Consider the following 17,895-nt stretch of genomic DNA (forward strand, 5'->3'; position numbering starts at 1 on the left):
TGGAACTCTTCCTCAGAGAACGGTGGCGGCAGGGTCAATTAATATTTTTAATGCGGGTTAGATAAATTATTGATGAACAAGGGAGTCAAAGGTTATTGGGGGGCAGGAAGGACTGTGGAGTTGAGGACATAATCAGATTAGACATGATTTTCTTGAATGGTGAAACAGCTCAAGGAGCCAAATTGCCTACACCTAATTCAGATGTTCATATGTAGAGCCTCAACACACAGAACTGTGTTGAGTTATCTGACGGCTGTCATGACATTTTAACATGCCAAACTTCACCCCTCTTCCACATTTTGCGCCCGCATGAGAGTGCAAGGCTGGTTGAGTGAGGATAAAGTCTATCACTGCTCATTTGGCTCAAAACTCCTGATTGCACCACTTGACCCAGTTATGGCCCAACTGGAATTTTGTGCCATCCCAATGAAAGAGCGGCATATAGAGAGCATGACTAGTGTTGGCAGCTCGCCCATTGACTTTAAAGTAGCCTGGCCACAAAGTGGCACTGGCCCATATTGGCCCCTTTGGGTGGTGTGGCACATGATCCCCTCAAGTTCCATCTCTCACCGCATCTGCCTAACGTGCACTCTTTAAAACAAGCTTACTCTGCAATAATAAATGCTTCTGGCATTTTATGCAAAAATTAGAAATTCAGATAATGGAAAATAAAATTCAAGATCTGAATGCTATGTGGAACATTAATCGCACATGCTTCAGCTTAATCCATTTCACACATAAGTAGAACATGAATTATACCAGAGAATCATTTCATTTTTGTAGTGCTAGACAAAAAAAATGGAAAGTAGTGATTTCACATCTCTGTTAAATAGGTTACCTGTCTGCGTATAATGCATCCAGTTAAGTATTACTTCTGGGGCACGATACCATCTGGTAACCACATAACCAGTCATTTCCTGATCTGCATGTCTTGCCAAACCAAAATCCAGAATCTATAATTCAAAGTGAAGAGCTTTAAAAATGTCACAAGTTAAACACATCCCTTTGTTACTGTACTTAAGTACAATGATCCTGTTTACTATTGCAGGGCAGCATGGTGACACAGTGGTTAGCATTGCTGCCTATGGCGCTGAGGACCCGGGTTCGAATCCCGGCCCTGGGTCACTGTCCGTAAGGAGTTTGCACATTCTCCCCGTGTCTGCATGGGTTTCACCCCCACAACCCAAAAGATGTGCAGGACAGGTGGATTGGCCACGCTATATTGCCCCTTAATTGGAAAAAATAATTGGGTACTCTAAAATTTAAAAAAAACAACAAAAAAAAAACTATTGCAGAACAAGCCAAACCCTTGGGTCGGTGGTCTTGGTTCCTTAAAGTGAGCAATATTTGCATGCAGATAGTTGCTAAAAGTAGGTGAAGTGGATATGAATAAATGCTTTTTTACTCCTTTTACCCTTTCACAAAGTGTAAATCATGGCACAGACCCCCTATTGACTCCCTTGGGTGGGTGCAGCATATGGTCCCCTCGATTTATGCTCCCAATCCACTCATTTAATCTGCTCTCTTTAAAACCCCAGATTCAGGCTACAAATTGTGTGGTCAGAAGGAGACAACAATATAGAGCGCAAATGCTAAGGGGACAAAACTAGAGCTGATCCAGAGACCACAGAGCACATGCGTACTGAGTGGGGAGAAAAGACACAAAAATTGTGCTGTGAGATGATGTGTTTGTACAAATTTTTTATCTGTTATTTCAGGAAGGTATTAATCCATTTGAAATAAATGGTTTAGCTTCTTTGATAAAAGGCGAGACAAAAGAATTTCCCCTGAATATGCTAACATGGTGGTTATTAATTAATTTCCAAAGAGAGTATTTTTATTCGCACATACACCCGAAGCACTAAGATGTTTATCCAACTAAATGCAGAGCAACAAGATCATCAAGTTTCAGCGCTGGGATAGGGGTGGGAATGAGCAGGTGGCTAATGCTGTGTTACAAAAATTAATTGTGTAATCAGCACTAAGATATTACAAAAATGGTAGTGTAAAATAATGGATATTTCTAACTCTCCCTGTCTGCCAGAAATTAGGAGTTAAAATCCCCAGTGGTGGACATACTCCACCACCTGGAGGTTCCCCTCCAAGCCACTCCCCATTCTGACCTCAAAATGTATCACTGTTCCTTCACTGTCACTGGGTCAAAATTCTGAAACTTCCTCCCTAACAGCACTGTGGGTGTACCTATGCCAGGTGGACTGCAGCGGTTCTAGAAGATGGCTCATCACCAAGATCCCAAGGGTAATTAGGGATGTGCAATAAATGTTGACCGAGCCAGCAAAGCCCACATCCCATAAATAAATTTTTAAAAATACTGCCTACCGACATATTTCATGACCGAGGCTCCAGCCTGAATCCATGCATACTGGGGTATTGGGAGACAAGACCCAGATGCAAACTTTAAACATTTATTCTTTCACGGGAAGTGGCTGTTGTCGGCTAGGCTAGCATTAATTAGCCATCCCTAATAACCCTCAAGAACATGGTGGTGAGACGCCATCTTGAATCGCTGTACTCCATCTAGAGTAGGTATACCCACAGTGCTATTGGGAAGTGAGTTCCAGGATTTCGACCCAGCGATAGTTCCATGTTAGGATGGTGTGGGGCTCGGAGGGGATTTTGCATCTGTTCTCTTTGCCCTTTGAGTTGTCATATGTTGCAGCTTTGGAAGGTGCTGCTGAAGGCGCCTTGGTGAGTTGCGACAGTCATCTTGTACATGGTACACACCGCTGCCACTGTGCGTCAGTGGTGGAGGAAGTGACTGTTGTAGTTGGATTAAGGGGTGCCAATCACACAGGCTGCTTTGACCTCGATGGTCTCTAACGTTCTGGGGGTGCACTAATCCAGGCAAGTGGAGAGTATTCCATCACACCTAACTTGAGCCTTGAAGTTTGTGGACAGTCTTTGGGATTCAGGAGGTTAGTTACTCGCTGCACAATTCCCAGCCACATGTAGTACGGCCGGTCCAGTCCAGTTTCTGGGTCAATGGTAACCCATAGGATGTTGATAGTGGGGGATTCAACAAAGGTAATGTCATTGAATGTCAAGGGGAGATGGTTAGATGATAATTTGTTGGCACTTCCCACTTATCAGCCCAGGTTTGAATGTTAATAATAATGTACTGGGTGCAGCACCAACATCCTGCTCGATAAAATCTGCGGGGATAGGGGCGGCATGAGGAACAATCTGGGAAAGGTAAATGTTAAATTATTTCTGTGAAGTCCGAAAGATCCAGATGTGTTTCTTTGCTCTTCACAAGGATAATATGGTCTGCTGCCACCATGTTTCCACAGATAATAAAATATATCATGGTTTTTAAAACTTTCAATAGGCATTCAAACAATGTTGTGGTCCATGCTGCCCCAGCTTTTAAATAAATGTGTTGAATTACAACCCAAATAGCAAGCTTACCTTTAACTCACAGTCCTCATTGATGGCCAGATTCCCTGGTTTGAGATCCTGACAACAGATCAAGCATAAAGACCGAAGTTAAGTAAGAAAACAGATCTTTGCTAGTGAAGTGTTTCTCAGGATATTTTTAAAAACTAGTATTCTGCAGTCGCCCTGAATTCAGCCATAGTGCTGTATATGTGGTGGTGTTGCTGTCTCTGGAAACTCCTCAAAAGGACGTCTTCCTTGGCACCTCTGGGAGGAGTAGCACTGCCAACTACAAATACATGAATTGGTCTTGGCGGGTATCAATGATTCTGGGCATGTGTGTTTTTAGTCCATCCATATAACTAGTGATGATACTTTCTGATCATTGGGCTATGCAGGCCCTTCTCAGGTCACTGGAGGGGATCCAAATTAAAACAAAACATCCTTACCTTAAGAAAATTATGTTCCAGATAACACACAATTGCCTCCAAAACAAATAAGGCAGAATTTTGATCCCTCCAACGCAACAATCAATTCTTTTTTTTATATTTAGAGTATCCAATTCTTTTTTTTCCAATTAAGGGCCAATTTAGTATGGCCAATCAACCTACCCTGCACATCTTTGGGTTGTGAGGGTGTGACCCACGCAGACACTGGGAGAATGTGCAAACTCCACATGACAGTGACTCGGGGCTGGGATCGAACCATGGTCGTCAGCACTGTGAGGCAGCAGCTGCAGTGTGCTGCCCCTAAGAATGAATTATTCTAACACATAATAGCTTATTGTTAAGAAGCTATTCTATATAGCATGAAATACTCCCCGAGCTTGTGTGGGTTTCACCCTCAACCCAACGATGTGCAGGTTAGGTGGATTGGCCACACTTAAATTGCCCCCTAATTGAAAAAAAAAATATTTGGGTACTCGAAATTAAAAAAAATATATATAGCATCAAAGTAATGTCTTACACATGTTCTTTGAATTGTTTTTGATAATGGACCCCCATAAGCTTTTGATTAGCCATGTAATAAATTCATCCAACAATTCATGATGCCAATTGGGCCTCCAACGTAGCATCAGAGAACATTCCAGATTGAGCACCGCATTTGATTTAAAATCATTAATAGATGCTGATAAAATGTTGTAATGCTCGGAATATTTTTCTTCGCCATGTAACCCTGCCTGTGCGGTGTTGGTCGGGCAAGTCTATTTGCAAAACATGATGCCCAGATAAATTTCCTTACTTTCTACAATTCCTTAGTGACAGTAACATTACAATCATCATTTTATGGTGTTAGACATTCTACATAAAACAGCATGCAGGATGACTTACCCTGTGGATGATCCCTGCAGAGTGTATGTACTATTAAAAAGAATAAGAAAGGTTTAAATTTAATTTAAATTTTTAAAAATCCATCTATTTGGTTCAGGTTAGAGATTCTCTCTACCAGAAATACTTCACCATTCGAATACAGAAAGCATATCTTTGGATGGCTAACTCCTTTAATTATTTACATTATTTTGTGGATTTGCGTTAATGAACAGAGCCAACAGAATTTGTCTTCCATGCTCAGTGTATTATTCTATGCATATTGAAAAGAAGAGCTTGTACAATTTGATGGTTTGCATAGACAAAATTGGGATGCAATTAGAACTTGTTCAATACCATAAGGCCTTAGGTGCTGTAGATCATGGCGTACAGCTTGACTCGCCTTTCCAATTCCCTTTCTGCACATAGTCGTGTGCTAAGGCAGGCTTTTGACTGTTTCCATAGCTAGCAATTCCTGGAGCACGTCACTCGTCTGTCACTAGAGGCTTAGAGCTTGAGGGGCTGACACTCCACATCAAGCCTGGTTGACCAGGAGTCCCTCCTGCTCTTACCACCAGCCATTGGCATGTTGGGAGGATTTTGGTAGGTATTGTATTCTGCTGAAAATAATAATTATGGGTGTGTACATGTCTTGTGAAGATGTCCTGTGGTGCAGTGGATAGTGTCCCTGCCTCTGAGCCAGAAGCACCGGGTTCGGGTCCCAGCTTAGGAGTTGATGACCAAGAAAGGTGCATTCATAACACGGTTAAACAGATTGAGTGCCTCATCCTGCAACATATTTTCAAACCCGCCAAGGGCTGACGGTGAGAGTAGGAGGGACTCCTGGTCAGACACGCTTGTTGTGGAGTGGCGCCCTTGTCAAGCTATACCCTTCAGGCAATAGACTAGCGACCTGTTCTTGGAATTACTAGCTATAGAAGCAAACAACAGTCTGTCTTAATGCATCACTAGGCACAGGAAGAGACGGGAACATGTCTTGTAAATTAGTAAAACATGGCAAAGTAACACAACAAGGTCATAAGGTAGAAAAATATCACCAGTCCAAATTTGTAGAGATTGCATTTTAAACACTGATCAGGACATTAACTAGTATCACATTTGCACAGTCAAAATTGATAACTGAGGTGAAACTGACCTTTAGGCCTTTCAAAATTTGATACACCAGAAATTGGATCCGGTCTTCTGTCAGTTTCTCATGCTTCATTAATTTGCTGAGGTCTGTTCCCATGAACGGCATAACCAAATAGCTGCAAAATAAGGAACATAACATCAACATGACCTTTAGAAATGAATACAAAGCGAGAGTTTGTTGTAATACTTGGAGAACCACTAACCAAGGGACTGGGTGGTGGTTATTTGTCTGTGACTAGCCCAGACTGAGACACAGCAACAGCAACATAACTGAAGCAGTTCCAGAATGGAAGATTAAAGGTTTGAGAATGATTTTTAAAAATGGAGGAGGTATGCAGGACTTTAGATTTTCAAAGTTCTGAAAATTTAAGAATATTAGCAATCTTCTTGAAAAATATTTAAGGATTGAAAATTGAAGCAAAGTATCATAGAGATATTCCAGGATATACCTTAAACAAACATATAACTTCTATTTTCTGCCATGCATCCTGGTTAGGTACACATAGCAATGCATCCAGCATGCTTAACTGTGACTCCACTCAGCAACTTTTGACAGGGCAGAATTACAAGTCATCCCATGACATGTACAATACAAAAAGCAAAGTCATAAATGGTACAAATTTATTTTTCAAATTTACTTTTGTCTGTTTTTTTGTATTTAAATAGTGACAAGATTTGAAATGCAGAAAGTCATGGACATTTAGTCACAATAAGTCTACACTTCAGAACTAATTACATTTTTTGAATGAACAGAATCACACCAAGATGTACTTAAAATTGTAATGGAGCAATTTATTATATGATTTAGTATTTAACACGATCTTTTAATTGTGAAACATCCCTGAAAGCACCTCATCTAACAAAGAGATAAGGTTGGAAATTTATCTTTCCCATCAATACACATAATCCAATTTCCTTTAAATAAGACTTACTATAGAAAAAAATCATTTTGCCCCGAGGACTTAAACATTCACAAATTATGAACTTCAAAGAAAAGGCTTTCAGCTGTGTCATTTCTGTGACATTAGATCGATTGCTGAGGGGTTAAGTGCGGTGTCTCTCATCAGCCATTAACTAATAACATTTCAGTTAATAAACTGTCATTGTTAGTGGATGTTTTCCACATGTTGCCTTTTCTATACTTGTCAATTTTCTCCACTGCAGTTAACTCTTTGTGAGGCTAAGGCACCTGTCATCTTCAACTTTTTCGTTCAGGTCGTCATTCTTCCGTGAGTTTAGAAAGCAACTATTTAATCATGGGGTCATCAACGGTTGAGGACTCTGGGTCTGTACTCGTTGGAGTTTAGAAGGATGAGGGGGGATCTTTTTGAAACTTACAGGATACTGCGAGGCCTGGATAGAGTGGACATGGAGAGGATGTTTCCACTTGTCGGAAAAACTAGAACCAGAGGACACCATCTCAGACTAAAGGGACGATCCTTTATAACAGAGATGAGGAGGAATTTTTTCAGCCAGAGGGTGGTGAATCTGTGGAACTCTTTGCCACAGAAGGCTGTTGAGGCCAAATCACTGAGTGTCTTTAAGATAGAGATAGATAGGTTCTTGACTAATAAAGGAATCAGGGGTTATGGGGATGATAGAAATCTAACTTTTAATATATAATGAGTTTAAAGGAAGCAATGGTTCAGAATTAAAATAGGTTTATTAAGGTCACACAGTTCAAACAGACAGTGAGAACTGCTGAATAGCATGAGAATGATCAGATTAAAACTCCAGACAGAAGCAAGGACACATTCATTAGTATGTAAATCTGGGCAGAGTTCCTAGTCCAGTTTTCATGACAACGGATGAAGTTTGGTGGGACCAAAATATCTCAGTTACACCATATCTAAATTTGATGGACAGACATTCAATCGAACTAAATTAACTATAATTGCTTCACAGCTCCAGGGTCCCAGGTTTGATTCCCGGCTTGGGTCACTGTCTGTGCGGAGTCTGCTCGTTCTCCCCGTGTGTTCGTGGGTTTCCCTCAAGTGCTCCGGTTTCCTCCCACAGTTCAAGGATGTGCAGGTTAGGTGGATTGGCCATAATAAATTGCCCTTAGCGTCCAAAATTGCCCTTGGTGTTGGGTGGGGTTACTGGGTTATGGGGATAGGGTGGAGGTGTGGGCTTGGGTAGGGTGCTCTTTCCAAGAGCCTGTGCGGACTCAATGGGCCGAATGGCCTCCTTCTGCACTGTAAATTCTATGATCTAATTATTATGACCCTACCACAGACAGAAAGGGGACAGAATATTAATGCTAGCAATTACCTTAAAACTAGGTGCCGGTTTGAACAATTCATTCCGGAATCGTCTTACTTCATTTCTTTAACTATTTCCTGTCCTTTGCTCTGAAACCGCCATTTGTCTTTTTCTAACTTCTTTGTATTGTGTATTTTAATTTGAAGAAATCATCAAGAACTGTAATTTGTATTGAATTCAACTCCGTCATCTGTATTTGCTGGGACAAAACAAACTTTAAAAAAAAACTCTGTATTTGCAAGCAAACTGACCTGATCAATGGACATTTGAAAACTGACTGAATAAAGCTACAATTTACTTCACGCATGAAGCTCAGTTTTAAGTTCTGTTGAGTGATATCTAGTGCGGTGACACATAAGATATAGTAACCAAGTACAGATCTATCAGGGGAGAAGGCAGGAGAATGGGAATGAGAAAATATCAGGCATGATTGAATGGCGGAGCAGACTCGATAGGCCGAGTGGCCTAATTCTGTTCTTGTATCTTATGGTCTTACAGGAGAACTTTTCCCTCTCTAATCAACTCTCAAAATGTCGTTCAAGCTGGATAGTCACTGGACAGTGAGTGGAACTTTGTTCAATTTGTCACTCTCTAATGGATTACTAAAATCTAATGTCTCATAGATTACTAAAATCTCATAATTACTGTTATAACCTGCCTGCTTATCATTGGCTGGGGACTAATGACAATCCCACAATCCTGTGGGAGTATGAGCTTCCCCAATGAGGGGTGGGGGGGGGGGGGGGGGGGGGGGGGGGGGGATAAATCATTAGCAGACTCCCTGCATAAATAGAGATGGCCAGTTTGGAACCAGCAGCGAGAGAGGAGTGAGCAGCAAGGGAAGTTGCTGCTGCTGTTGTATATACATGTTATTGTAAATAAATGTTATTTCTTTGTATCCTCAAAACTCGTGCTGGATTCTTCGTGGCCCTCACAAAAATTACCAAATTCAAAATCTTAATCTAATGGATTAGATCCATCACTCATGACCATCTCAAAGTCTCCTTTGATAATTCAATTCTATTCAACATGAATTTGCAATGTGCATTTTGACAAAAATGTACTACTACATGTTTATTATTTTTAAATCTATTTCTCCAGTTCTTCCGAATTTCTCACTTAATAATTGGCACCGTTGCTCGATTCAACTTTGTGCCATGCACACACACTTTTGTCCTGGCTTTCACAGGGTTACACTACAGGAAACGAGTGTACAATTTAGCAAATCTCTCCTAGTAACTGGAAAGGCTTTAGAAATCCACTGAGGAGAAATTTAACCCCAAAAAACAGGCGGGTCTGAGTGCGTGTGGTATTAAAAGTGCTAAGCATCTAAATCCGGAAGCTAACCTGCTTCATCCCCATCCAATTCTGGTTTCAATAGAGTTCCGATGGCAGCAATCAACTTGCCCACTCCAAGGATGTGAGTTAGCACTTTAAACATTACAATGAGACTGAGTGGCTAATTTTTGTTTGCCTTCTGAAATTATAACCTTGGTTGGCCCTTGAAAAACCCAGTAGTTAAACTGAGGCGACAGACTACTGGATCAGGAGACAACATTTTCCGCCTGGACAACTCCCATCCTAATGATTCTCTGCCTGGGCTCGTTATGATCCTAGCTGATACAACTGGATGGGAAGATCCCAGAATGGAACCTGGCTCAAAAGACCATAACTTTTTTAAAAAATCAAACGTGGAGGAACAAAGCCACTGGACCGCAAATTAGTTTTAACATGAAAAGGAAATTTATCAAACATAGAAAAAATGGATTGTAATACATTACTCCTTTACTCCCACCCCCTTAGCTTAACAATGACACATAGGTTTTAAAATTAACACTGATGACAAAGTACATTTAAAGCTCCAGTGGTCTCATTAACACAAAAAATCCCATTGATGCACAAAATATGCCTGTGGTCAAATACACACTTCACTTTGAAACCCCAAGTGAATGTCTGTGGATGCCTCCTCAGAAACCCCCTTCCAGATGAGTGCCACATAAGAGTTTCCAAACACTACTTCCCAAAGTACACTTTAAAATTTTCTCTCATAATCGTACTTTCCATTTGTGGTTTGCATTACGAAATCCAATCCACATTTTCCAAAAGACTCTTGTGAACAGAGCTTCCATTCCACTTTTACCAGTGAATCCAGCCCATGATTTTACATCAAACCCTTTCAGGATTTCTTTGTCTCGAATGACTTCCATGTTGCACACACTCTAATAAGCCAGCCAATACTATCTCCCCATTACTTTAATATTTGCTTCACAGACTGTAGTATGACATTCCAAACGTTTAGCTTACTTCAGGAACGTTTAGGATTACTTTGGAAACCTTTAGAAACCTAGTTTCTCACCAGACAATACCTTCGCAACTTTGTTTGTGGTGCCCATGAACAATATCTTGTTCTTTTTCTAGCTTTCTAGAACCAACCATCCTTTAGTTTCTCTGGAGCTAGTTTTCTTGCACATTACTCCATTCTACAGCTTCTCGTGCCTTGAGCAGAGCTGAGAGATGATTCCTCCGATGTCTCACTGCAATGGCCTGGCAGGGCTTTCAATTAAAAAAACTAGAACAAAGGAAAGCTTTTTGATTTACCTTACAAGGGCCTCTAGTTGCTAAGCAATACCGGCATACTCTGCTAACCTATTCATTTTTCATGCCATAGTTTTCTCTATCACAATAGAATCCCAGCTAGAATTGAAACCAACCCCCACACATACAAACACCTTTGTCCAGCATGAATCTGGCTGTAGGTCTCTTCCAGGCACAAAAATATTAAATTAAACCCACCTGAATCTATACCTTATTTTGACCATGCAATTATAAACCCCTTTAAACACCCTTTGTTTTACGAACAGCTTCTAATCCTGGCAAGCAGGCTGACCTCCAAGTGGGGCACCTGCCATTGATGTCACACACACAAACACACATTATTAAGTTAAAACTCCACAGATTGTAAGGGGCCCCTGATTTCAGGACCTCCCACACTATTCTACACCCCCAACCCCCCCACATTTCCCACGCTGGACCTGTTTTTAAAAAAAAAAAATCCCTCTGGCCCACACCAATCCCAATGTGTATCATAAGTATATCTGATTACCAGTCGCATTGATCACCAGTTTCAATAAACTGCTTTTAAATGTAAAGTTCTAAGAATCATAGAATCAGTGCAGAAGGAGAACATTCAGCCCATCGAGTCTACACCGGCCCCTGAAAGAGCTCCCCATCTAAGCCCACACCTCCCTATCCCGTAACCCAGCAAACCTATAGACACTACGGGGCAATTTAGTGTGACTAATCCACATAATCCGCACATCTTTGAATTGTGGGAGGAAACCGGAGCACCCGGAGGAAACCCATGCAAACACGGGGAGAGCGTGCAGACTCCGCACAGACAGTGATCCAAACTGGGAATCGAACCGGGATCCCTGGGGCTGTGAAGCAACAGTGCTAACCACTGTGCTACCCTGTCACCCCATAAGATATCTTTAGTAATTGGTAAGAACAAGACATGCGTACGTCCAACTAATTAAAGCACAAAATCCTAATGGGACACTCAGTTGAACATATTTACCAAGCTAATTGTGTTATTTGATGGCTTGTTCTGTACACTAGTACAATAGTTAATCATTTTAATATCAGTAGTTAGCTGTAAATACTGTCAATGTAAAGAATATCACAAAAATGTGACATCTATTAAATATGGCATGTTAATCCAATAATGATCCATTAAAGAGAAGACCCTTTCTCAAGCACTTTTCGTCTTTTCCTTCTGCTCTGAAGCATGATTTTAGAAACACATTCCAATACTTTTCCTGGATGGCCAGTCTTCATTATGACCCCACGCAGTGAGTTCCAACAAGTCATCTGACCATCGGGCATATGCCCAAAGTGGTCTTACGTGGTCCATTACCCATCTCCTTTCAGAAGGAAATGTGGTCAACTACCCATCGAACCTCAGCCCTCTAATAGAATTGATGCCTTTAGATGGGAAGGGGAGCAGACAAGAGGGGAAAAGACAAAATATTGTTCCTAATGTTGTTGGCTGAAAAGATTGATAAAACGGATTCTTCTGTTTGGAGCAGTGTTCCAGGATTTTTACCTATCCCTCGTGATCTGCCTGAACACTAACCCTTTTAACTGGGTCAGAGCTCATTTGTGGTACATCACAGATCTCCCACTGAGGAAACCAAACAATGTAAGGGGACAAAATCCCACTAGTCTGGTGTCTAAAGGAGGAGCATCACTGCTGTACCAGCAGAGACAACAGAGGTCGTTAAAGGGTTAATGTGACCTTAATGTGCCCATTGAAGGCCACAGCTGAGATAGAAGCCTTTATCAATTTGCTGCTGGGGTCATATTGAATGGGAGGTAGCCACTAGAAGGTTCCCTCCCTTCCTTGGGGGAAGCTGGGTCATTCATGACCACTTCCCATTTTATGTAAGGTGCTTGGGAGGGAGGGGGACCACATTTCCATGCAGCAGATGGGCATAAAATAACTAACTACATAATATATAAATGCATAATATAATCAAACAATCAGTATGACTTCATGAAGGGGAATTCATGCCTAGAAAATGTATGATGATTCTCTGGGGTGGTAACAACCTGGATAGATAAAGGGGAACCAATAGATGTAATATATTTGGATTTCCAAAATGCATTTGATAAGATACTACACAAAAGGCTCCTTAATAAGATAAGACCCCATGATGTTGGGTGTAGTGTATTAGCATGGATAGAAGATTGGCTAACTGATAGAAGACCAAGAGTTGGGGTAAGTGGACTATTTTCAGGATGGCAACCCGTAACATATCGAGTCCCACTGGGATCAGTGTTGGTGTCACAACTATTTACAGTATATATCAATGACATGGACGAGGGAAGTGAATGTACTATTGCCAAGTTTATTTATGACACAAAAATAGGTGGGAGGGCAAGTGATGAAGATGACACAATGAGTCTACACAGGAATATAGACAGGCTAAGTTGGCAGATGGAATATAATGTGGAAAATGTGAAGTTATTCACTTTGGTAGGAAGAATAAAGGAGCTGAATACTACTTAAATGGAGTCGGATGTGGGTGTCCTCCTGCACAAATCACAAAAAGGTAGCATGCAAGTTCAGCAGGTAATAGGGAAGGCAAATGGAATGTTGGCCTTTATTTCAAAGTGAATGGAATATAAAAATAGGGCAGTGTTGCAAAAACTATGCAAGGCACTAGTTAGACCATACCTGGAATATTGTGAGCAGCTTTGGTCCCCTTATTTTTTTCTTTAAATTTAGAAGTACCCAATTCCTTTTTTCCAATTAAGTGGGCAATTTAGCGTGGCCAATCCACCTAGCCTGCACATCTTTGGGTTGTGGGGGCGAAACCCACACAAACTCCACACAGAGTGACCCAGAGCCGGGATTGAATCTGGGATCTCGGTGCGTGAGGCAGCAATGCTAACCACTGCGCCATCGTGCTGCCCCTTGGTCCCCTTATCTAAGGAAAGATATACTGGCATTGGAGGCAGTCCAGTGAAGGTTCACTCGATTGATACTGGGTATGGAGGTATTTCCTTATGATTGGGCCTGTACTCATTGGCTTTAGAAGAATAAGAGATGACCGAATTGAGACATATAGGATTCTCAGGGGGTTTAACAGGATAGATGCTGAGAGGATGTTTCCCGTTGTGGGCAATTCTCAGCCCAGAGGGCATAATCTTCGAATGTGGTCACCCATTTAAGACAGAGATAAGGAGAAATTTCTTCTCTCGGAAGGTAGTGAATCTGTGGAATTGTTTATCGCAGAGAGCTCTAGAGGTTGGGTCATTAACTGTGTTCAAGGCTGGGACAGACAGATTTGTAATCAGTAAGGGAATCAAAGTTTATGGGGATACGGCAGAAAGGTGGAGTTAAGGATTATCAGATCAGTCATGATCTCATTGAATGGTGGAGCAGATTCGATGGGCAAAATGGCTTACTTCTGCTCCTTCATCTTATGGTTAAAATTCTAGTTGGGAAATGAAATGGCAATCGACATCACAACCCAGATTTTATTCCTCATTCTCTGCCATCCCATTGGGAAAAATCTTAGCCCTGCTAAGTCAGGAGAGCAGAGAAACTAACTTGCACACTGCACCACATTCCAGTAATGAAAATAGCAGTTCCCTTTTTGCTCTAAAATGTATATGTGTCAACGTACTAAGCTTGGAAGACTGATACAGTTCCCAAGGAGCTGACAGCTCCAAATAAACAAAGACATGCAACTTAAAAACAGATCTAAAGGCCTTTGACCAAGGTCTGTGCTTCAAGGCAACTCAATGTGTTCAATACCTTACACTGAATTTCAGGACTTCTTATTTCTGTTTTGCAATTCAGTTTGTCTTTTTGTCATAGCTAAAACTCAAACAGCTACAATGGGAGTGCAATGGCATATGCATCGTTTTAAGCTAAAGCGAATATTCCTGCAGTTGTATCCAAGCAAGTGCAAAAAACAAATGTGTGTAAAAGTGCAATTTTTGCAATGGTGGCATAGAAATGTACTGAATGAAGAAAACAGTGCTGGTAGTGCAAAATCTATTTCCAAGGAGAAATGTCCCTGGTGCCGTGAGAGATTTTAAAACATTTTTGACACTTTTCAAAATGCTACTTCTAGAATTTTGATTTGTACACCAGTTAGACTAAAATAATTTATTCTCATCTATATATCTCCACTTACCCATTTGTTCCCCTTTTGGATATTGCCATTGAATCTTTTATACCCACCTAAATAGGCAGATGGAGCTTTACATTTCTTTTAAAAAAAATTTAGAGTACCCAATTCATTTTTTCCAATTAAGCGGCAATTTATCGTGGCTAATCCACTTACCCTGCACATCTTCGGGTTGTGGAGCAAAACCCACACAAACACTGGGAGAATGTGCAAACTCCACATGGACAGTGACCCAGTGCCGGAATTGAACCTGGGACCTCAGTGCCATGAGGCGACAGTGCTAGCCACTGCGCCACCGTACTGCCATCCTAGATTGTAAATGCTATAGACAGCCAAGCTAATGAACAGTTCCAGACATATACTGTAGACAGCAGGAGTGAGGCACACTAAGTTCTGCAGTATTATAGTTCTGGGAATTGAACCCACACTGTAGGTGTCGCTCTGCTTTGTGAACTAGCCGTAAAGCCAACTGAGCCACACCTGATATTTCTCAGGATTTGAATGTACTCTTGATTTAAATTGATTGCTACAAAACTGAGCCCCAAAATGAAAATGCCTCCTTCATGCAGTCTCAATATGTTAGGTTCCAGTGAAATTGCTTCATCTATGATGCATCAGCCAAAATGAGAATAGAATTGTAATATTCCAATGTGGCAGAAGCTGGGGTTGGTTAGTAAAATGGAAACAGACTTGTGAAAATTTATCATTTAAAAACTTAATTTACAGGATGTGGGCGACGCTGGCTGGGCCAGTATTTATTGCCCATCCTTAATTGCCCTTGAGATGGTGGTGATGAACTGCCTTCTTGCACCGTTGCAGTCCCTGTGGTGTAAGTACACCCTACAATTCTTAATAAAACAATCTGCTGATGGATTCCAATCATCATTGAAGCATTTGGGTGTTTTTGAAAAACAAACAATGCTTGTCTAATTAATCTTTTCATGGCAGTAGCAATTAATGTAACGGTTTGATCAACTACTTTTTCAGAGTTTGTTCCATTTAATATCTGCACTGTTGTGGGGAGAGAAGTTTGTTTTTATCATCTCAATCTTTGTTGGAGACTTATAAATATTGAGTCTGTGCCCGCTAGTCCTTTGTTCAATATCCAAAATAAATCATTACTTACTCCTCATCTATATTTTTCATTATCTGAAGAACTATATAATATATATTTTCTCAGTGGAAGACATTTACATTGCTGGAGTCTTTTCCACAACTTGATAATTGAAAGCCTGAAATAATCCCAGACACACATTTCTGAACTCTTTCGAATGTTTCAATATTGTAAATGTCCTTCCCGATGATTCCCTTATCACCCCTCTCTTTATTTTTGCTGTTATCATTTTGATCCATGGATGCTTAATGGACATGTATCTTTAAGCCAAGCAGCAGAGAGAATGAGGAATTCAGAAGGTTTCAACATAGTACATGGTGCTTTTCGAACAGAGGAGTTCAGTCTTTCTGGCACCCGAGAAATGGGGTGGGACTTACTTCGATTGGTTGGCTGGTGGCTAATAAATTGGTCAAAAGGCCATATTCTGCCCTGTAACCGGTGGTGATGGGGTCCTATTCAGGTGGAATGATATTCGGAGACCCAAGGAGCTCAGTTTTGAATCCTGGACACTCAGGGACCTGCTCTCTTCTCTCGCTCTCTCCAGAAAGGCTGTGAGTTGCAGTATTTCTGAAACTGCAGAGACCTGAAGAATCTACAGTGAACACCATTACGGGCTGGAAAGCAGAAATCTCGATCCGAAAGCCAAATTTAAGGATAGTGTGCTGAAGACAATAATTTGAAACAAAGATGCTTTTTCCTTTTACTTATGATTTTCACCCCTCTCCTCCCCTCTGTGTTTGTCTGTCTTGTGTGTATGTGTGTGTAAAGAATGTTCTCAAATCAGTGAGAGTCTGGCACATCCTTTGCTATGAACCTGAAATTATGCTGAGTCTGCACAGAAGGTAGGCAACCTTGCCAGAGAAAATTGTCTGAAGTGGAGAAGGAAGTACCAAAACGAAAGTCTGAACTTCAAAAAGACATTAACTGCAAGTTATTGCAGTGCATCAACGATTCCTATCCTTGTATTTTTATTGATATTTTCTTTCCTTTTCCACCACCCTTCCCCTTCTGTGTTGTTTGTGTGTGCATGTGTGTGGATATAGTGAGAGTGAGGGGGGGGGGGGGTTAGTTAAAAAGGCAGGATTGGGAAAGGGATAGCAGATTGTCAGTTACATTTTCTGTGTGTTTAATTATAATGCGGTACATAATAAAAGGTCACTTGTGTTTGAAGTTATAAACATGGTGACTGTAGTTCATTGGACTCAACCAAGGAACTCGGATATTTTAAATAAAAACTAATTTCACCTGCGTTGCGACACCGGGTCAGGTGGGGTTGGAATTGACCACGCACTTGCCCAGGGTGTCACAAAAGGATTTTGGAGCCATCCTAAACGATATGGTATGGGATAGGTTAGTCTGTGAACAACAACATGATTCAACATAGAGAAAATGCTAGAAAATCTCAGCAGGTCTGGCAGCATCTGCAGGGAGAGAAAAGAGTTAACGTTTCGAGTCCAGGTGACCCTTTGTCAAAGCAGCTTTGACTCAAAACGTTAGCTCTTTTCTCTCCCTACAGATGCTGTCAGACCTGCTGAGATTTTACAGCATTTTCTCTTTGGTTTTAAATTCCAGCATCTGCAGTAATTTGCTTTTAGATTGCTTTCAGAGGTTGACATAAATTTTAAACGAGCCATGGAAAGCGCTGAAAAAGGTGCACAAGAGCTGCAGAGCTTACAAAATGGTGCCATTCACCAGAAAGAGCAGGAACTGACAGCCAGCCGTGGCGCCAAAACTGCCGAGGCAGCCGTGAAGTGGGAAACAATTTCAGCCACCAACAAAACTAAAAGGTGCAGAATAGGCAACAGGTCAAGTAATGCTTAAAGTTGAATGTTACCGATGTGGAGGTAATTACACTCCTGAATCATGTCGGTTGAAAGAGGCTAATTGTTCTTAGAACATAGAACATACAGTGCAGAAGGAGGCCATTCGGCCCATCGAGTCTGCACCGACCCACTTCACC

General features: G+C 41.2%; 1 protein-coding gene across 1 annotated transcript in view; it reads right to left on the reverse strand.

Annotated features, from left to right (window-relative positions):
- The window catches only part of LOC119973410 (mitogen-activated protein kinase 12-like), a 75,694-nt gene that overhangs the window by 16,947 nt on the left and 40,852 nt on the right, over positions 1-17,895 (reverse strand). The window contains exons 4-7 of the mRNA XM_038811470.1: positions 5,860-5,971; positions 4,728-4,757; positions 3,430-3,477; positions 839-953 (exon numbers count right to left, since the gene is read on the reverse strand). Coding sequence (XP_038667398.1) covers positions 839-953; positions 3,430-3,477; positions 4,728-4,757; positions 5,860-5,971 — 305 coding nt within the window. The remainder of the gene's footprint in view (positions 1-838; positions 954-3,429; positions 3,478-4,727; positions 4,758-5,859; positions 5,972-17,895) is intronic.

The sequence above is a fragment of the Scyliorhinus canicula genome, chromosome 11, assembly GCF_902713615.1.
Source record: "Scyliorhinus canicula chromosome 11, sScyCan1.1, whole genome shotgun sequence".
Classification (NCBI taxonomy): domain Eukaryota; kingdom Metazoa; phylum Chordata; class Chondrichthyes; order Carcharhiniformes; family Scyliorhinidae; genus Scyliorhinus; species Scyliorhinus canicula.